The following is a 21,889-nucleotide window of genomic DNA, read 5'->3' as shown; positions in this document are numbered from 1 at the left end:
ACTACAGCTTTGGCTTCACCTTTCAGGACCAGAGTTTGACAGGCTTTGAGGTGGACTTTGATTTTGAGAGAATAGGAACTAGATTTTTTAGGTTAGCAGTGTGTTCAAGTTTCCCAATGTTTACTCTCTTGGTAGTCACAACAGGAATGCAGAAGGTGCCATGTTTTGATGTAGGCGACCCTGTGTCCAGCTGATAATGCGGTCTACTGCTGAACCCTTTTCTGTCTCAGTAATATTCAGGACTGCTGTCAGGGTGGAAAGGGGGTGGCCATAAGGGGGGGAAGTGAGCAGCGTCATAGCTGGGCTGAACGGCTGGAGGTGGACTGCTCTTGTCCTTGGCAGTGGTGACAGATGGATGACGCTGGTAGTAAAACATGTTGGTAATGAATAGCTTTGCTTCCATCTTATTTAGGTAAAGTCCGTTTGTCTTAAAAAGATGCCTGCAGTCCCAGAAAAAGCTGAAATTGTCAATAAAATGCATTGAATGAGCAAGAAATGCAGTTGAGTGCCATTTGTTGAGCCAAAACAGTCTACTGAATCTCTCAGCTCCTCTCCCGGATCGGTGGCAGGGGACCACTGATAAAAACCTCAGCATTCACAGAGCTGACTGTTTTCAGTGAAGGTTGCTCTCATTTGTCCTCCTCATTCTTACTTAGAGATCTCTCCTTACTCCTCAGACAGAAACACATGCGATTTTGAGATGCCTTCAAAATGGCCAGCCCCCCCCCCCCAAAACCAACGTTAGGTTTGGAGAACAAAAAACAATGCTATGTTCACAATGTAAGTTAAGACAGCAAAATCAACGATAAGCTTCGATAAGAAAACCGTTTGTTGTTTTTTTTGTCTAAACCTCACAATGCTAATTTTAGACAGCAAAACAAACGTTGGGTTTAGACAACAAACCCTATAAGTTAGGATTGGCTAAAAAAAATGTTAGGTTTAGACAAGAAAACCTCTTGGTTAGTTTTAGGAAAACCATCAATAAGTGTTCCTTCACAACAAAACTTTGAGACACGTGGTGTCCAACACTGGTCTGGTGGTTAAAGTCCTGTGTTGTTGGACTCATCTCAATATTTAATACTATGTCACAAGCTCTGGATGTTATATAGTCACATTTATGCATTTAATTCATGTGTCCACCATGGAAAAGGATCCTAATAAACATTCCTGACATTGTTTTATTGCCAGGAGACAGGAACAAATTGACAATTTGTGCCCCCTGTACATGAAATGTAATAGAAAAATGTATTTCTATTTCATAAACTGCTGTGAGACTGAGTTGTTGTATACATATTTATTATACAACTGGTTAACAGTTATCCATTTGAACAGCATCATGAACAGTCAAATTATTCATTCATTCGTGTGTTTGGCATTGAACTTTTAGGATCATATCAATAATTTTACATGTTTAAGACCATAAACTAAGAAACAACATGCTCATAATATTAAAAATTGCAGTCTACAACAATGGAAACATTGGACAAACCAGCAAGATTAAGAAGTACCCAACCTCATAAGCAAGAACAGTGGTGCCTAATCTTTCCAGATGAAAGGATCTTGCAGCCATGCTTCGAAAAGTCACTAAATCAGGTGAGAAAGCCAAGTCGGCTTCATTGACAGCCCATAATTTCAGGCCTCCATCCAAAGCCACGTGATTATGGTACATAACCATTATGGCTACAGACAAGCTGCAAAGACGCTCGCTGTGTCCGAAATCATTCCCTACTCCCTATATAGGGGAGTTCTATGGAGGGCACTATATAGTGGACTCAAAGGCAAAATGAAAAAACACTTTCGGACACTACTCGGGGGATTTCTTTCGGCGCCGTTGATGACGTTGTTCCTGACGCATAATTAATACATGTCAGATTCCGCCAACGGCTCTTAAGTCTCACGCAGAGAAATTACCAGGATAATTATTTTTTTAATACATATTCGTTGCGAAAATTTACAAAACCAAAAGAACGAGTCCTCCAGCAGGAGGGGGATTCCGTGGCCGTCTCATTTTTTGTAAAAAAAATAATTTTCAATAATGAGACGATCACTACATCGTCCTCACTGCTATTTTTATTTTCAACGATCCCGATCGGGTCCAGGTGGACTTCAGGACCAGGTTGCAGCACTACCGGCACCCCACATCTCCGCGATCCACCGGACCTGAACAGGCTGCAGTCCGACCCCGACCCCAAACTCCTCGGTGATCGCTCGCCACAATCTGTCCCTCATCTCCGCATCTTAATAGTTTTCAGACACGGGACCCACGGGATCACTAAAGTATCTATTAATCGATCGATCGATCAACATTAGATTTTAGATTTTTGTTCAGCAAGACAATCTTCAAAAATAAACACCCCTTTTATGATTTTTGAAGTGTGAATGCAATCGTCAGAAGGAACATAATTTTCAGGATGCCAGGCTAGGCTGACCAGAGACCTTATTTCAGGCATCTACTCCCCCCCCCCCCCAGAAAAAACCCCCACACTGACAAAGAGACAAGGAAACAGGAAGTGCAAAATGCTTATTCATTTCTGGGTTTTAAGATAATAACTGCAGAAGCTAGCAGCCCAATGTGTGCAGGGAGAGAGTGCACACTAGAGTTTAGATTCTCTGCCCAAGCCCGAGCCCGACCCAGGGGTCAGGGCGATATTTCCCGCCACTACCCTCGGGCCGGGCCTTTGATCAAGCGTGTTCGTTCTTTTTTCTTTTTTTTAATCATTGCTCTATTGGCCTAATCTGGGGAGAAAGCTAGGCCATAAACATTAATTATTATTGGCTATATGTTTAGCAGAGTAGAACTACGTAACAAATGTGTACAAAGTTACACAAAGTAAAAAAAAAAAAAAGATGCTACACATGCGCACGCATCATTCATAACAGTTCTGCTCCGTGTAGCTAAATCAAAGAATAAAGGAGTTACGCTAAAGTGCAACATGGAGCTTGGAGACAGGATAAATAAAATAAAATAATGATATTCATGTCGCGTTCGGTCAGGTCGGTTAAAATAGAGATGCCTAATACAATTTTATAATTTATTGAGTAGGCTATATACAAATTTAGACATCAAAAGACATCATTGTCTGAAATCTGAAAGGTCATACATGCTGACAATGACAATCACGGCAGCACTAACGTAGCCTACAAAATAATTTTGATATTTTTGTGGCTGAGTAGTGGTGCAGCTGCATCCCCCACTTCCCACAGATATGCACATACAACAGCCTATGCATGCATTAAAAATAATTGTCGGGTTGAAATCAGGCTCAGGCTCAGGCTCAGGCTCTTAACTACAGTTAACGTGTTGGGCCGGGCTCGGACATAACGTGCACAGGCTCGGGTAGGGTCGGGCTTGATTTTCTGGGCCTGATCTAAGCTCTAGTGCACACAGATAGGCCAAATTAAATGGACAGGCTTATTACAATACTGTGACAACCACAGATACCGGATGTGTTTCTCTTTTTGGACAGGCAATTGAAATATTGATTGCTGTTGGTTGATAAGAGAATTTCCTCAAATGCAACAAAACATTTTCTTACAACATTACCCACTGTGGCTTTAAAAGTACCCTAACTGTAAAATGGTGCCTAACAGTTCAGCATCACAAAGTAGAGTCTCCAAATTTAGCAAAACTCAACACCTCCCTAAACCTGAACATTATAACCTTGGTGGAGGATCTATGACAGAGCTGTTGGATTGGTAAAATACCGGATGGCTTTAATATGTTTTACACCAATGTATTATCATATTGTATATACAATTGTTTCTGAGGAAAAACGAGCTTTGACGTTGTTGTGAAGGGGTCATCTTACCTCTTAGGTTCTGAGATACGGAGTTCATACTTTAGACTTGATGAAAGAAAGGTATTGATGGGAAAAATGCACAAAAAGCAAACTGGCTTAATTTAATGCTCCTCCAGTGTCCCAGCAACCACAGATGTCGACTATCCTGATTGAAATCCGAGTGTTTTACACCACATCATCAATACAAAAGGAAGGAAACATATGCTGTTAAGAACTCAGATGTTAAAAAACAAAGATAAATCCAGTGTGAATAAAACAATCCTTATAGAAAGGTGATGACCCAGTGCTGGCTAAAGAGACCAGAGGAAGGCGTTGGTACGTGGCAGCAGAAATCTCAAAATGTAGAGTGAAGAGACAGATGCTGAGACACACACACACACACACACACTTTGATTTGCTCATGAACTCGGGTGCACACATCCTGTTCCACGCTGCTGTAGAGCACTGCTGTCAGCAGTCAGGAAATGGGCACAGTCGAGCTTGCTCAAGGCGATTGAAGATGATGAGATTACACTTGAGGAGAAAAAAACAATGGTAACCAAATTTATCAGAAAACTCACCACCAGGAGGCACCAAATCATGCTTTAAATAGATCAACATTAATCCTCCTTTACAGGTCAAATACTTAAATAATTCAAATGTATATTTAAGTATTGTAGTAAGTATTTAAATACAATAGTATTACCTGTTCAGATTCAAGATGAATGGCGTGCTCAATTCCTTTTGAGTTTGATTTGGGTGCTCTCCGGTCCAAGGTAGAATGTCTTAGAGGCAGTGTAGAGAAAGAAATCTCTGATAGCCGAGGCACTCCTTAATTAAAATGTCTTTATTTCAAAAATGACATGTCCTTAATGGACAACTTTAAAATGCCCACGCGTAGCGGCATGGGGCCTTCTTCAGGGCATACTGAAGCAGATAGGAAACTGATCTTAAAAAGGAAAAGAAAAGCAGACACACAAGTGCTGACAATCAGTGCTGAAGGTCTGCAGGTAATTTTACTAGGACACGCCTCTCACACGATTCTCAGCACTCAAGCTGTTGGTCACAATAATAATCAGAAACACAGGCAACAGATAGCATGCATATGCATACACATATACATATACATATACAGTACATAAACATTTACATATAAAGAGTGAGTAATCACAGTAAAACTATAACCAGTGTTGCAAAATCACAGAAAAGTTATATAATCTATCTCCTCATTTAGTCCTGGATAGTCCATTGCTTTAAAGCTCCAAATCCAAAAGGTTTCACGTTGCAATAACTGTTTTAAAATGTCACCTCCACGTATTGATTTTTTGATAATTAAAATACCCTGAATTCTCAAAGATGACAGGTCACTCTGGTGTGTGTTATAAGAATTTTGTATAACCACATGATTTTAGTGTTTTAATGACTTTAGTATTTCCACTGATGACCTAAACAGGGCCTGAAGCTATCCTGCAGAACAGCTAACCGTTATCAGGGGCCCTGTGCACATGATGTCTTGTATTACATGTTGTCAATGACGCGTTATCTCCTGTGCCTTTAAAAGACTCAAGTCACAACAATGATTTGAGCACTTCCTCTGTAGCATCCTCACACGTTGTTGCACTGTAACTGCTCCTCTTGTACAAGATTAAAGTCAGACGTCAACTTTACTTATGTCTCCGATCTCCTCCTTGGGTGAATTTATTCGTTTACGGAAAAATTATTTTAACAGTGTGTTTCTTTATAATGTTTGGCCATAGGGTAATCTTCGTTGTTGACTCGGATTGCGTATTTGTGTTCATAAAACCGTTCTTTTAGTTTTCTTTTAGTCCTGCCCACATAGAAACACCCACATGGGCATTGTAGGCGGTAGACCACATATTCAGAGTTGCAGTTAATAAAACCATTAGTTTTGAATTCTCTCTGTGTTCTCAGATCACAAAATGCCTTGCTTTGAATGACACCCTCACAATGATTGCAAGAACCACACCTATAAGTCCCCCACAACCCTTTTTCTAGCCATGTTTTTTGTTTAGGACCTGGAAGGTAACTTCTTACAAGTTTGTTTCTTATTGATGGTGCCTTCTTGAACAGTCATAGGTGGCTCAGAAAAAATAAAATTCAGAATAGGATCACTATGAATTAACCCCCAATTGGACTTGACTATTTGTTTCATTTCAGAGGCACTACTACTATATTACTCACTCTTTATATGTAAATGTTTATGTACTGTATATGTATATGTGTATGCATATGCATGCTATCTGTTGCCTGTGTTTCTGATTATTATTGTGACCAACAGCTTGAGTGCTGAGAACCGTGTGAGAGGCGTGTCCTAGTAATTACCTGCAGACCTTCAGCACTGATTGTCAGCACTTGTGTGTCTGCTTTTCTTTGCCTTTTTAAGATCAGTTTCCTATCTGCTTCACTATGCCCTGAAGAAGGCCCCATGCCGCTACGCATGGGCATTTTAAAGTTGTCCATTAAGGACATGTCATTTTTGAAATAAAGACATTTTAATTAAGGAGTGCCTCGGCTATCAGAGATTTCTTTCTCTACACTGCCTCTAAGACGTTCTACCTTGGACCGAAGAGCACCCAAATCAAATGGGAAAAACGAAAACGAAGATGAAAAATGGATAAAAAACAGTAAATGTGGAGATGAAGCTTCAAGACTCACACGGCATGAAATTGGCACCCGCCCACACGCCAAATGCGGGTAGCTTTTGTGATTCGCGGGTGAAACTGTCATTTTACCTGTCAGTGTTGTGTTGTTGACCAATCAGAGGGGTATCCACCAAACTCGCTAATTAAAGCGGCGCTTACCTGGTTAAGCCTGGTTAGAACTAACGCCAACTTCCACTTGCGGCTAAACCCATTCCATTAACGCATTTCAGCCGCGCTAGTGATGGGCAAAGGGAAGCATCGAAACAGTTCGAAGCGATGTTTCAGTATGTGTTGAAGCCTTGAAACGAATATGAAACCTGACTCTACAGTGGCATCTAGTGGCCACTTCTGTGAACTACATGCTCTGGCCAAAGAAAACTCCTAATTATGTGCCACTATGAAATGAGCCGGTCTTAGGTTTCCTTAATTTAAGTAGAATACAGGTTGAATTAAAGAAACATTAAAAATAAATAAATGACACATTGTTATATGCAATACAATAATCAAAGATTTGTATTCAAAAATAATATTTGTTCAGCTCTTTTTGAGCTGAGTCAGTTTCTTTTTTTGGATAACACTTCCCCTGCTTTTGAAAAAATCCTTTCACGGGGTACACTTGTTGCAGGGACACTTCTTAGTCAGTTGGTACAAATTAGGGAAGACAGCACGTCGCTCTTGCCAGTATTTCAAAGGATCTGCCCGTCTTGGAATAGCCGTTTCGAAACAGAGGCGTTCCTTCAATCACTGAACTACAGTCACTGACATGGGCGTTTCAGAACCGCTTTTCGGCACATCGTTTCGAAACGTTTCGATCCGGGGGTGCAGTCGAATAGTCAAAAAATAAGGTCCTAACTCCTATTCCTATCTCCTATTCCTTGACCTCTGGGGAAAACGTCACGGGGTCAAGGAAAGGCGATAGGAGAACTCAAAAGGATTTAGGAATAGTCGACCGCGGTGTTCAGAGAATCCGACCGGACTTTCACTAAGCTACGTCATTATATCGCGGCCGCTGATGATTGACAGCTGATGATCGGCACCGGCGATTGACGTGCGTCTGCGCTGGAGAAACTACAATAATGGACTACAAAAAGCGCATCTTCCACTTCTCCACATGTTGGTTTTATCAACAGCTGGTTCACTGACCGGCTTCAGGTCCAGCAGCTCCTCCTTTCTGTTTGACCGTTGTTTTATTTACTTTTCATTTGTGGTTTTAGTTTCGTTTTTGTCAAACATTTGTAACATGATTGAAATAAATAAAAAAAAAACATTAAATTATTATCACTGTCCACACATTTATCATCACTATTCCAATTACTCTGTCTGCATGAAAGTCATTGTTAAATATGTAAATGCACCTATCGTTTGTTTTCATGAACGGCCGAGGTGTGCGGCACTTTAAATGTTGCTCTCGCAAAGAATTGTGGGTCGGCGTAATCTCCTTTCCTATGGCATAGGAAGGTCCGTTGCATCCTATGCTAAAGGAGCTCTGAAAGGAAGCATTGGAGCTCCTTTCCTATGCATTTAGAGAATTCGAACAGCTCTTATCATGGCGGCCACTTGTTTACTTCCGGGTCACTTCTTCAGTTAGGAACCTTCCTAAGCAAAAAAGACTATTCGACTGCACCCCGGGACTTCAGAGAAGCGCCGACACGCCCGTTTCGGAAGTCACATCACTAAACTGCGCCTTGTTGAGGCTAATTCAAGCCAGGTTAACGTTGTCGTGTGTTACGCCATTCACGGGATATGAAGCCGTGAATGTCGAATCATCGAGAAAATGGCAGAAAAGACCAGAGCAAAAATTATTGATGGAACTGTACGAGGAGTACAAACTCATCATAACCAATAAAGGGAATACTGTAGTGATAAATAAAAAAACGCGAGGCTGCTTGGGCAAGAATTGCCGAGCGATTAAATACGGAAATACCGTCAAGAGTAACATGTTCTAATATAACACTGATCACGATTCCTCGAACGTGAGGATAGTGTAGAGGTAACACGCTGGCTTTACACGCAGCCGGCCACGGTTCAATTCCAGACCATGGAAATTTGTGAAACTTCTTTCTTTGGCTGGAACTCTCTCTCTCTCTCTCTCTCTTTCTCTCTTTTTTAGATAGGCCTAGTAAATGCATCTACATTGACCAACTCATTTATCTCAACAATTCAATGAACCTATTAATGAACTCACCTTTATGTGGCTGAAAATTGCATGCAGCAATGCCTTTGTCATTGGGATCTATATGCTATTAATAATAACATCTTTATGCCTATCATGTTTTTGCAAGTTATATTTGGGTTCTGGGGAAATTGTATGACATATTTATCATAGTTAAGGTAAAATGTTGGTCTAATTCTCTGATCTAAAGACAATTATACAGGCAAAAAAAAAAAACCACACATGAGATGTCCTCACCGGCATGTGGACCTGGGATGCCCACATTCGAGGGCAGTTGCATCACCACTCACCCAACTGGGAGCTTTAGACTATGGCCAGTCGGTGTTAAAGAAAATAAATGATTTATTCATATTTTTTTTATTGCAAGCATGTATTCTTAGACGCTTGATGAAAATAATGTCTGTTTGTACTTCATATATGTAATTTTGGTAATTTTTGGTCTTTCACGTGATGAAATCACGAGGACTAGGCTTGGCAGAACCTTCTGCTGGTACAGTTGTTTACAACAGACGGACTTCTCTGAAACCCCCGCTAAAGTAAGCCTGATGGTTAGCCTGCCCCGGGGCAGGCTAGTTTGGTCGGATAAATTCCCATGGTTACTTAGCGGAGAGTGCCTCAAGTCACGTTGATGGAACGCAACTCTCGCTAAATGTAGCGAGGCTTATCGAAATTAGCCCGGCTTTGCGCTTAGCGAGTTTGATGGAATACCCCTCAGGTAGCCTATGTGTGTTGTGTGTTGTTAAGCACCCGCCATTTCCTTGGATTTCAAAACCAGAATGTGGCGGCATATCGCTTGCGTGAAGAGGCCGGCTGTAACAGGCCAACAAAATGACGAGGAGAACGATTTAAATTTTTTATTTTTTTTCAAAAAGACGTTTTAATACGAAGTGGAAAGGTTCGTGACTGGCTGGTCTACGACGTCACAACAGAAGAAATGTACTGTCAGGATTGCGGTGTATGGCTCGGAGAAAGCGAAATCAAACCCATTTGTAATCGTAATTTCTGTTATTTTCTATTCTAAATGCCTGCCACACGAGGTCAGATACAGTTGTAAGTCATTATGTAGTAGGTCTAGTCATTAATGAGATTAGGTTGGTTTAGAACTCGACAGCACTTTAATGTGTATTCTGTACAAGTTCAAAAACCATTCTTATGCATTTTCTGAGTCGTTCACCTTTATTTTAGGCACAAACTATTTTGGCTGGTAAAAAAACACAGTGGCTGGTGGCCAAAAAAGTTAACTTCAGGCCCTGCATACACAAAATGTTAAATGACGGGGATAACACAATAAAGAGATAAAAGAGAGAAAGATAAAGAAAGAAAGAGCAAAGTAAGACACGTTCACAAGGCATGAACTCCAGCATGGATGTAAACAGGCTTTTAGCCTCTCTTTATTTCAGTAGTTTAACCTTGTGAGAGGGAATAGTGATTCCACTTAATCAATCCAAATTATCACTCATTTAATATCTGAAATACATCGGAGCTGTGCATAAAATAAATTACATCAATGTAAGTAAATTACACAATATTATCAATATTCAATGACATCTTATGAATATCAGTCCAAATGAAGTTTGTGGCAGAACAATTAATGATTTAAGTTTGATGTGCAGCTTCTCTTTAGAAGCTGGAGCCATTAACCATATATTGTTTAACAGGATAATACTGCTGATTCTTTTTTTTTTTTTTACTTGAGGAGCGATGGGATGTTTACAATTTCATTGTCCTGTGCTGTACATATACTTATATTTATATCTGTATATGGTAATGTCATGTTTACCTCTTTTTCAGTTTGTTAAAAAGCCTGAGTCAAATTCCTTGTGTGTTTACACTTACTTGGCCAATAAAGCTCATTCGAATTCGGTTTTGATGATTTAAAAACCAGAAAAGAAAGGCTTACGGACCCCTTACGTCCTTGCGGACCCCCCTTACGTCCACCGCAAGGGCCTGAAGTGCACCTCCCAAAAATCCTAGACGTGCGTCGAGGCGACGCAACACCAATGCAGCGGCATTGCCTGTGATTGGTCCGCTTACTACATCCTCTGGAGACAGCTTTTCCGGTTTCCACTCATAAACACCGCCATTTAAACTTTTAATAGTTTTATTTTTTGCACCTTGTCGCTTTTGCACAAAGAATTAAAACACCAAGTTCTGAAAAATTGTGGATGTTTAAAGCCGGAAGGTAAACAAATAGGCTATAACAAGGCTAACGACAATAGGACCGAGACGTCACAAGAGTCTCGGTCTGTCGGTTAGTCTTTACAAAAAAAAACATAGCGCCCTCTGTGGCATTAAATTGCATTTCGACATGTAAACCCCACGCAGAACCATCCACCTCCAAGCAACTGTGTGGCCATTGCGTGATCACTACGCGGAAGCATAACCGAGGCTTAACGGTTGAAAACTGTTTTTCGTCGGCGTCTTCAACCAGATTGTCCGCACCGGTCTCCTATTAAATTAGCTGGGCACAGTGGGAAATGCAGCCCTGCGCCGTTGTGGCCTACAGGACACCACTAGGTGGCAGTATCACAAACAAACAAAACAAAACGCTGGCTCTAACAGAATATCCCACGTGGACCATGAGGGTGTATTATGCATATGCATGTTGAGAAATGTAAAATGTTTATTTAAAGTCATGGGGCTGTTCGCTGGTGTGTGAAGCTCTTTGCTCTCAGACTTACTGAGGGTCTGCTAGGTGTTGTGCTCGTTTAATGTCCTTCGAAAGAACAGAAGCATGGAGCAGTCATTGACCCATCAGGATGATTTTATTTTTATCAGCTGTACAGTGCTTCATCTTGAAAAATGACATGACAAAGGTTTCTTCTGTTTTCTTGGTCTTAAAACAGGGATCTTAAAATCGTTCTCTCAATTGTTCTGCCAAAACAAACAAGCAATGTGCAAACAAAAAGCAATGCTGTTGCTATGACAACAGTCAAACATCCATCTTCCATCCATCCGTCCGCCTGCAGAACGACATGATAGGCTGATAACTAAACATTTTGTTCTCATCTTACAGAATGAATATCAGGCTTCAGCAGAAGTCAGAAGAAAGAAAGAAAGATTCTTATTAAAGTGTCAATTTGATTTATCATCTTCAACGGGATCATGGTTCTTTACAATTCTGGGCATGTAACCAGTGTTGTCACACAGGAGGTGGTCTTCTTGTAATAAAAGGAACAGTCTTACTAGTGGTCAAACTAACTAGAGTGCCACCATTAATTTCATCAAAAACACTTATATTATTTGCTGTAATTTGCTTGCTTTTTGTTCTGATCCTGATTCACCGAAGTGATCCTAACTTGTACTTTTGTAACAAACACAAATCAGGGAGATTTGGAGTGATTGACCTGGAGAGGACATACATATCAGTTGAACGACTGAAAGTCTTATGGAACCGCAGGACTTGATGGAACACATCCACGTCCAGGACTGAGAACAGTGTGGAACAGCTCTTCATAACCTCATTAAGTCACAAAGTAGGCTGACAAAAAAACTGGATAAAACCCGTCAAAAACAATACAAAACAACAAGGCTGTTTTCTTGTTGTTGCATACAATTAACTCTCTTTATTCAGAAGAAGCTTTTTGGATGCAGGCGTACTTCAGCAGATACTCTTGTTGCTACATGTGAAACCAACCTGACAACACTTAAAGTAGAAAAAGAGTGAGAACAGCTTCTGTCGTGGTGCTGACCTGAACAACCGCACAGACACGTGAAAACTGTAAAACTGAAAGCAGCACATGAGCAACATTGTTTTTGGACAATAGTGGTTCAGATAGGTCAATTCCGTTTGGGTAGTTTGGGGCCTGTGTCCACATAGTGTCTTCCTTGCAGAAAAACAAGTGTTTTTTTTATGTTTCTATGACAACAATATCTTGACAACATATCAATACTCCAATCACTGGTAGACAACTAACATGTCACTTTGCTTTTAATATTGATGAGAGCCACTATCAATTTGTTTGATATTGTTTTTCACCAAGCTGAGGATGCGGCTTCATACTTTGTATGATGAGTTTGTCACCTCAATCCGACAGCTGTAACGTTAGAGAGGAGGACAATCTGTCAGAGAGGTGTACACCACTCCCCAGCAACATTCAGTGTCCACGGGACATCTGCTCCCCCTAATACATGTTTCAGTCTTTTTAATGATGGTGTCTGACAAATAGACGGTCAGAAACACACATCTGAAATGAAGCGCTTTTGTGAAGAGATGTTCAAATTGAAGCTCATTGAGTAGCCGCACAAAAAAAGGCAGATACGCTCAGAAGAAGACAATGTGCAGTGATTTTACGTTTCTACTCATTGAGAACAAGTGAACAAAGACGCTGGTGCTCATACAGAAACGCTGTGTGAACACAGGCCCTTTGTGGGGCTCATCTGTGGAAGGAGGGCACTTTGTGAATCACCTTTACAGGCTCAGGACATGGGGCACCAACATGTAAATGAACATCCCTTTTAGCAATCAGCTATTTAAAAATATTAAAAAGGTTCACAATGTATCATAATGCAAAGGGTTAAAAATGTGTATTTACATGCAAACCTCCTGCCACAGATTGTGAGCGTTGATTATTGTGGAGCGGGTGTTTGAGAGACATTATTGGTTTTGGCTGAAAAAACACATATCATGAATCTCTAGTTCTAAGCTTAATATTATAAAATAAATAGCGGCTGCAGTTGAGTTTGTCACTTTCTTCAAGTGAGAAGATTCAGATGCAAAGACATAATTGCATGCTAATTGAAGTTTATGGAATGTTCAAAATCGCAACTATAGAACGTTTTACCAATTAGTCAGGATTGTCTGCATTTTCTCAAACCGACAGGGATCATTCAATTAATCCATCCATCCATCCATTGTCTACCGCTTATCCTGTATTCAGGGTCGCGGGGGGGCTGGAGCCGATCCCAGCTGTCATTGGGCGAAGGCAGGGTACACCCTGGAGAGGACGCCAGTCTATCGCAGGGCTGACATGTAGAGAGAAACAACCATTCGCACTCACATTCACACCTACGGGCAATTTAGAGTGATCAATTAACCTATCCCCATCCTGCATGTCTTTGGACTGTGGGAGGAAGCCGGAGAACCCGGAGAGAACCCACGCTTACACGGGGAGAACATGCAAACTCCACACAGAAGGAACCCGGGCCCGACCCGGGAATGGAACCCGCGACCCTCTTGCTGTGCAGCCTCACCACCGTGCAGCCCATCATCATTCAATTAATGTGACGGAAAACTACATCCATCAAAATGTGGAACAAGTAGAGGAAGAACATCAGCGATGACAAATATCTTCAATTGGCGAGAGGGAAAATAACTTTAGATATGGTGATGCTGGGAAACTGAATGATTCATTTCCACAAATACAAGATTGGCTGCTGGCTGACTTCAGTCCATCTGAATCTGTCTGCAATGAATAAACTCTGTTACAAACAACACAACATGGACCTTGTGTTTACACAGGCAAAAGAGGAAAATCAGACTTTGGGGGAAGATACATATATACAGATGACTGGTGGTAACTCAAAGACAAACTCAAGTACCAAACACTATGTTTCATTAGGAAAACTACTTTTATATCTATATATACACATAGAAAGGCTTGGAATTTGCAAAATCAGCATAGTTGCAAGAACAACAAGCACTTAAAAAGTAAAGGTAGATCAGATAATGTCTCCTTTTGGCAGAGCAATGTAGAGGAGCTGAAATGCTGCAGAGTGTGTGGGGAGACTGACACAGGATGTGGCTTTGGGTAGAAACAAGTAGCAAAATACACGATTCATTCAGAAGACATTCAAACTGAATAAGCATTTAGGAGCAGTCTGTCATTAGCTTGGACGATATCTATATATTATGTGGAACACACAGGTGTGCAGTGGGATAGTGTGTGTGTGTGTGTGTGCACGCATTGATATACATGGATGTGAAGTTACTATGTGTAAGTATTTACATGTGGCTTCCCTTCATTGTGTATGCTTGTTTTTGCTGCCACCAGAAAAGGCAAAATGGCCCTGACAAGCTGACACAGATGGTACAGGAAGGCCGAGGATGTAGTAATTTTTATGTGTATCTGCGAGTTTAACTCATAGTCCGGCTACATTTTGTGTTGAATTCACCGGTCCATCATGCTGAGGATCATCTCTGGTGTCAGATCTCCGTTGGCGGCGGCGGTTTCCTCATTCACAGCCAGCTCTACAGTCTCCACCCCTACGCCGTCTAGCCCCACCCCCTCCACAGTCAGGGCCACTCCCTGCTCCAGAGGCGTTGTTGCAGAGGTGTCGCCATCCTCCTTCTTCACTATGATGTTCTCCACTGCTCCGGTGCTCTCATCCTCCACCTGAATGATGGCAGCAGCTACAAAACAGAGCGACAAAGACACATCAGTGCTGCATTCAGGGGTTATGGGAATAAAAACATGGGCAACATCATAATCCAAAGCACTACATACCAGGCAATACCTTGAAATGGGCAACACTGCAAACATGTACCATATAATGTTTACAAGGGGTGGAAATCAGCAAAGGGCCATCGATTCAATATCATGGTATTTATTTCACATACGATATTATCACGATACAATACCACAATACTTGAGCCACAATACGCTATTATAATGATACTTGAGTCATGATACGATATTTTTACGATTCTTATATCACAATGTTCCCGTGGCTGCATCCCAATGGCCAAACGTCCTCTGCCTGGCTTGGACTTTGTAACTAGGTTTGTAAGTGGTGAGATAAACCATGCGAGAATAAGATACTGCTCAATGTTGGTTTACGGCCCTTCGAGCTATCAACCACAAAAGAGCCGAGAGCCGTTGAGCTGAATGTTATTCTGCCTAGAAAAATGTAAAAAAAGAAAGAAAAAGTTTCTTACAATGACGAGGTCAGTTTTAGCTCTAGCAGCTAATATTCTAAACAGCTAGGCTAAACGTTCATTCAGGATGAGACCGTGAAACGTTAGTTAACACGACTAAGGAAAGGAAAGGCATGCTTTTAATCAGCAATGTCATAAACGTTTGCTGAAATGAATGACATGGTACCAGAAGCATTCTACCCAAAATCCACATGTTCCTTCAGTGGAGGAGTGTGGTGCTAATCGGGACACTTTTTCTTAACCTTAGCTGCTAGCCTAGGAGCTAGCCGGAGGCCCACAAGCAAACTTTAATTTACTCAGTCACACGGTGCTGGTCTGAACCTTTGAAAACACAAAACATGATCATTTGCCCTGTAAGATTATGAATTTCTAGCCAATCGTTTTCTTTAGCAACAAAAGCAAAATCGTATGTACAGTGACATGAATTGTTGTCTAATAATAATAAATAACAATAATGACATGGCTATCTTTTTTTTTTTTTTTTTACAGAGAGGAAATGCAGTGTTGAAATGAAATACTGCTTCTAGTTTATCAGTGACACAGACACTTGAGCAAGCATTCAAAAAGCAGTCTGCTTATGCACCTCAATACATGAGTGTAGTAGTTATTTTTGTAATTTGTTCATAGTAATTTATTTTAAATGCATAATGCACTTTATTTTTTAAGGTTTAATTTAAAGTGCTGATGTGTACAGTTCTACATCTTAATTTTGATGATGAAGAAAACAAGTGTATAATAAGTGGAGTTTCTTTGATTTGTTTACATATTGTTCTTTATGTCTTAGCTTGAATGTTTGGATTTGTATATAAACCTGCACTACTGGAAATTTTCCTCACAATATATATTTTTGAAATATAATACACTGACACATTTTGAAAATATTTCAGTTTGTGTGCTACCTGAACATATTGAACAAACTTCAAAATACCGCAATAACACCGAAAACTGTGATCATTTTGGTCACAATAACCACAAGGTTAAATTGTACCGTTACATCCCTACGTGCGACTAAATATTTTCCTAGGTTGCACTGGTGCACATCACATTTAGCGGGTCTGTTTATGTACATAGCGAAATGTTTTTTTTCCCCGCAGCATATAGCGAAGAAGAAATACAGCGGTCTGAGTCAATCAGAGGCCGAGTAGGGGCGGGCCTTCGTCTCTGATTGGCTCTCACCCCTGTCTCTTCCTCGATGAGTGTTATTTGGAAATCAAAAGAAAGAAAGAGTGACTTGAGGGACAAAAATGAAGACGACTGTTGATGTTTGCTGTGCCCATAACACCTGTCTCCTCTTGCGCCGTAAGATACCGGTCTCACCGTCAGAGCCAGCGTCGCCCTCCCCTCAGCGTCTCAGTGTCAGGCAGTCACAAACCGAAGCAGTTATTCCTCAACATCAGTCAACATCTGTTTTATTTAATAAGAAAACATTTTCACTCCATTTCTGTAATTTTATTGCAGCATCATGCGTTTGTCAGTCAAGCAGACCGACTGACCACTACTCCATCTTTGTTTTTAATAACTTCCTGCCAATCGAGCTGACTGAAACCATGAACGCACAAAAAAGGACTGAAAAAGCAAACAAAAGATTTGACTTGTATTTGCAATATTAATGTTGTAACGACTTGCCTGTCCTTAAAGTCGTTTGAGAGGATGAGGTCCTGTATGTTTGTGTGACGCGCTGCTGCTGGGTCATAAGCATGCTGAGTCCAGGTAAGATTTACGCCACGGACCGGTACCACGCCATGTATGGAGGTAGATTTGTGTCTTTATTATGCAATCAGACAGAATAGGTTTGAGAGCAAAACTTTCCATGCTGCATTCAAAAAATAGATTTGGGAGCAAAACTATCGACACTGCAATCCAAAAATGTTTTACTGCAAGTAAAATAAATGTGATTAAAAATGTATTAATGGGAATCCAAAAGTTCTGTTTGCAAATCCCAAAGTTTTGCTTGCGAATCCAAAAGCTTTGCTTGCTGTTGAGCTGAATCTTGTGGGCGGGACCTATGCCGAAAGATGTAAGACACGTCTCTATTGGCCAGTCTCGATCGGAGTGAGAGCTTGGCAACATCCGCAGTTAGTAACGAGAGAGGGAGTGAGAGACATGAGACAGAGCGGGACTTGGCAGCGGAGACTACAGAAAATCAGTGCGCAGGTATGTCTTCCGTCATAGTAATAGCAAGAATGTTATGTTTGAACTGGTGCATGTAGATTGCTTTTGTTTAACGATCTGTGGATGTTGTAATGGGTTAAAAAAATACATATTTTTTCAGCCTGTAGCTGCTAGCTTAGCTCAATTAGCTAGTCATAGCTAGTCTGCCTTTTCGCCTGCATGATGTTGTGCATGTAGCTTCTAGATATGGACTATTTGTGTTCAACGATCTAACGTTAGTTTATGTTATATTTGTTATGTATTGTATTATTTTATAAGCCTGTAGCCAGCTTAGTTAGCGTTAGTCACTTTCTTGTCTTAGGTGTTGCTCTAGCGGAGCTGTCTGGGTTTCCATCCACATGTTTTCATGCGCATAATAATAATAGCGGCAGATGAAAGCATCAGGTCTGTGTGGAGCGATGGGGAGACCGTTACCTTCCTCACATTAATACATGACACAAACATAAAAGTCATATTTCCCTCGTGTTTTCTACATTGTTTTTCTCCGTTTGAGGTTTGATTGGTGCTGTGCCACCTACTGCTTATCTCGATTGACCAACTTTTGGGCCACTAACCAAAATCAACCTTTGGGAATATGGCTTTATGGTTACTTAGCTTTATAAGTATGTTTAGTGACACAGTATTATTGATGTTACTGGTGGTGAAAATGGCTTAAACACAACGCTAATAATACTTTCCCTTGTCTTCATGGCAGAATGGAAAACCAACCTGGCAGATCACAGGCCCAGGTAGGGTATTGGCTCATTTCTTCAAATTTATATTTGAAATCTCGCTCTGAACTTAGTTAAAAACGTTAGAGCCCTGTGCAACATATGCAAAGACTCCATTCCGAGGGGTGGCACAAGTGTTGCACATTTGCACTATTGTTTTATACTGTTCTATTTAAAAATAAATGGCTTCCATTTGCTGTATTCATTCATGTTTTACAAAGAATTTAACCTCAGCCAGGCCTTACCACAATGATAATCATATCACAGTCATGCAGGCGTATTATGATCTTTTTCTTTTTTTAAACACTGGTATCGGTTTTGGTAATCGGTATCGGCCGATACCCACAGCATGAGTATCGGAATCGGTATTGCGAGGGGAAAAATGGTATTGGAACATCTCTAGTTTATAGGAAGTGAAGGTGTCAGCACTGAGGTAGGAGAGGTCATCGCTGCACACTGGAAGTGTTTGTTGTCATGGATGAGGTAATGGAACAAAGACCTGCTATTACCCCACTACACCCCATCTCCTCATCCATGAGGCCGCAAGAGGAAACACGAGTCAACAATAATATATATATTCAGATATTTATTATTTAGATTTGTACAGAACCTAATAATCATAAAACATTTAACAGGAAACATTTGACTGTAAGAACTTCTACTGTGTGGTATTACTTAAAACTTCACCACTGCTAAACAAAAATAAAACCTCAACAACAATCATGTTCCTGCAAAAGGAGATCTGGACATTTGGAGCAGACACTGCAGCTACGAGCTTCTGAGGATGTCCCAGGACTGCTGGAGCCTCTGACCGTGGAACTATGGACATGGCAACCATCTATGCTCTCTTACTAAGCAGTGGATGAGGTTCTCCATGGAACTATGGACATGGAACCCATCTATCCTCCCCTAGTAAGCAGTGGATGAGGTTCTACATGGAACTATGGACATGGAACCCATCTATGCAGGGCCGGCTCTTGGCATAGGCGATATAGGCGGTCGCCTAGAGCGCCAAAAAATAAAAATAAAAATTTTAAAACAATGAAAATAAAAATGACCCTAACCCTAACCCTATTTTTTGCTGTTTGCTGTTGTTGTTCAAATTAAACATGTGTGATTGTTCATTTGGCTGGTGTAATTCGTGTGTGTGTGTGTGTGTGTGTGTGTGGGGGGGGGGGGGGGGGGGGGGGGGCACCGGAGAGCAATCTCGCCTAGGGCACAAAATTAGGTAGAGCCGGCCCTGCATCTATGCTCTCCTAGTAAGCAGTGGAGGAGGTTCTCCAATGAACTATGGACATGGAACCCATCTATGCTCCCCTAGTAAGCAGTGGACGAGTTTCTCCATGGAACGCCTTGAAAGACGGAGGTCCTTATTTAAATTCCGTTACCCAAAGTAGAAGCCCAGCGGGGGAACGTGAGGATTGACCTGCAGTACAGCCCTCTAGCACCAACCTGTAACAGAAAACAAGATATTACATTTATTCTGAACTTTTCCTATTCATTTGTTGATAAACTACTTAATTCTTCTTATCGTACATGTATTGCAACCTGTATATATATAACATGGATTATTTGTCTAATAAATTATTCACTAATATCCTACTACTTGTTTTTTTTATCCCACCAAACTCATCCATCCACTGTCTACCGCTTATCCTGTATTCAGGGTCGCGGGGGGCTGGAGCCGATCCCAGCTGTCATTGGGCGAAGGCAGGGTACACCCTGGACAGGATGCCAGTCTATCGCAGGGCCGACATTTAGAGACAAACAACCATTCACACCCACATTCACACCTACGGGCAATTTAGAGTCATCAATTAACCTATCCCCATCCTGCATGTCTTTGAACTGTGGGAGGAAGCCGGAGAACCCGGAGAGAACCCACGCTTACACAGGGAGAACATACAAACTCCACACAGAAGGAACCCCGGGGCCGACCCGGGAATCGAACCGTGTAGTGGGTAGCACTGTCGCTGTGAGGCGACAGTGCTACGCACTACACCAACGTGCAGCCCCCACCAAACTCATACATATTATTAAAACGACTTATATTAGCCTACATGTCTGTTGATTTTGTTTATGCATGCATATGCCTGTTTATTGATGATCAAATAAAGGTACTTATTTAAACCAGATAAGTGATATTACTTACTTCAGAGGGAAATCCAAACTCCATGTACATGTGAATAATGTACCTCCTCCGACAGGCCGATTGCCTCCGTCGTCTCCACGGTGAAACTGCTGGTGTTCCGTGGTCAGAGGTATAATATGATCTATGAACGATTAATGATTGATAAAAGCTGCTTAATAGTCGCGATCAATGGCAGGTGAAAGCAGCTACTCAGGTAAGAGGAAGAAAGAGGTGAAGTGTGGGAGCACGCATATATAATAAACTGTAGAAAACATTTGACAATGGTAGTTTGACTTAAAACATATTTAGAAATATTTAATTAAGTGTAATAGTAATCATGCTTTATATTTTGATAAGTAATTTCCATTAAACAGGAGCTAGAACCGCTAACGTAATGGATTCAGTTGCGTGAGAGAAGATGAGGACGAGATGTCAATAAAGTAAAACAAAATGTAGTATGTGATGTGTAGGCTATACTTCCATGTGAACAGTCTTGAGGGTAACTTCATACTCAAACGTTTATTTAGTAGGCAGTATGCAGTATGTACACGTTGAGTATGTAGTAGGCAGTACGTTAGTATGGCATTTCGAACACAGTCCTGCTCCGTCTCATCATGTCTCTCACTCACCAACTGTGGATGTTGCCAAGCTGTCACTCCGATCGAGCCAATAGAGACTGGCCAATAGAGACGTGTCTTACATCTTTCGGCATAGGTCCTGCCCACGAGATTCAGCCCAACAGCAAGCAAAGCTTTTGGATTCGCAAACAGAACTTTTGGATTCGCAAGCAAAACTTTTGGATTGGCAAACAAAACTTTTGGATTTGCAAACAAAACTTTCGGATTCCCTTTAATACATTTTTAATCACATTTTTTTTACTTGCAATAAAACATTTTTTGATTGCAGTGTCGATTGTTTTGCTCTCAAATCTATTTTTTGATTGCAGTGTGGAAAGTTTTGCTGTCAAACCTATTCTGTATGATTGCATAATAAAGACATAAATCTACCTCCATAGTCAGGCAACATTTTCACAAACCGGTGAGGGAAAACATAAGGCGAAAATGATTAATTATATAAAATAACATCATGAAGAAAATGGGATTGATATGTGTACAAAATCCCCACTCACTTCCCAAATAACCGGCTCGTCATCACGCTGCTCCAGCTCTCCACACCCAGAATGCACTCATGTGACCACGCCACAGCTCACGGAACACACAGCCGATACCTATCAGCTGTTTAAGATGCCATATAACTCACCTGTTGCCGTACGCCACGGTTCGCATCCGGATCGTATGCTCGAGAACACAACACGTCTCCTTTCTCCTGGCCGGCAAACTCTACCTGTGTGCCTTCTTGGAACGCCACCGTTTGCCTCCGGATC

General features: G+C 41.2%; 2 protein-coding genes across 11 annotated transcripts in view; both read right to left on the bottom strand.

Moving 5' to 3' along the window:
• carmil2 (capping protein regulator and myosin 1 linker 2) overlaps positions 1-4,146 on the bottom strand; it is a 206,229-nt gene extending 202,083 nt beyond the window's left edge. For all 9 annotated transcript variants that reach the window (XM_084018171.1, XM_084018176.1, XM_084018173.1 and 6 more), the window contains exon 1: positions 3,810-4,146. In XM_084018171.1, coding sequence (XP_083874297.1) covers positions 3,810-3,837 — 28 coding nt within the window. In that variant the 5' untranslated portion in view covers positions 3,838-4,146. The remainder of the gene's footprint in view (positions 1-3,809) is intronic.
• The window catches only part of LOC311019025 (transcriptional repressor CTCF-like), a 198,267-nt gene that overhangs the window by 140,876 nt on the left and 35,502 nt on the right, over positions 1-21,889 (bottom strand). The window contains exon 16 of one of the 2 annotated variants that reach the window (XR_014597772.1): positions 13,820-14,967. Coding sequence is in view for 1 of the 2 variants with exons in the window: in XM_084018187.1 (XP_083874313.1) it covers positions 14,726-14,967 (242 nt within the window). In the remaining variant the exon portion in view is untranslated. Of the gene's footprint in view, positions 1-9,971; positions 14,968-21,889 lie in introns of those variants that run through there. The other variant, XM_084018187.1, reaches the window with a different exon arrangement.

Source organism: Eutrigla gurnardus (assembly GCF_963514095.1).
Source record: "Eutrigla gurnardus genome assembly, chromosome: 9".
In the NCBI taxonomy this organism is placed as follows: domain Eukaryota; kingdom Metazoa; phylum Chordata; class Actinopteri; order Perciformes; family Triglidae; genus Eutrigla; species Eutrigla gurnardus.
Note: the sequence above shows the minus strand (reverse complement) of the source record. Positions and strands in the feature narration are given on the sequence as shown.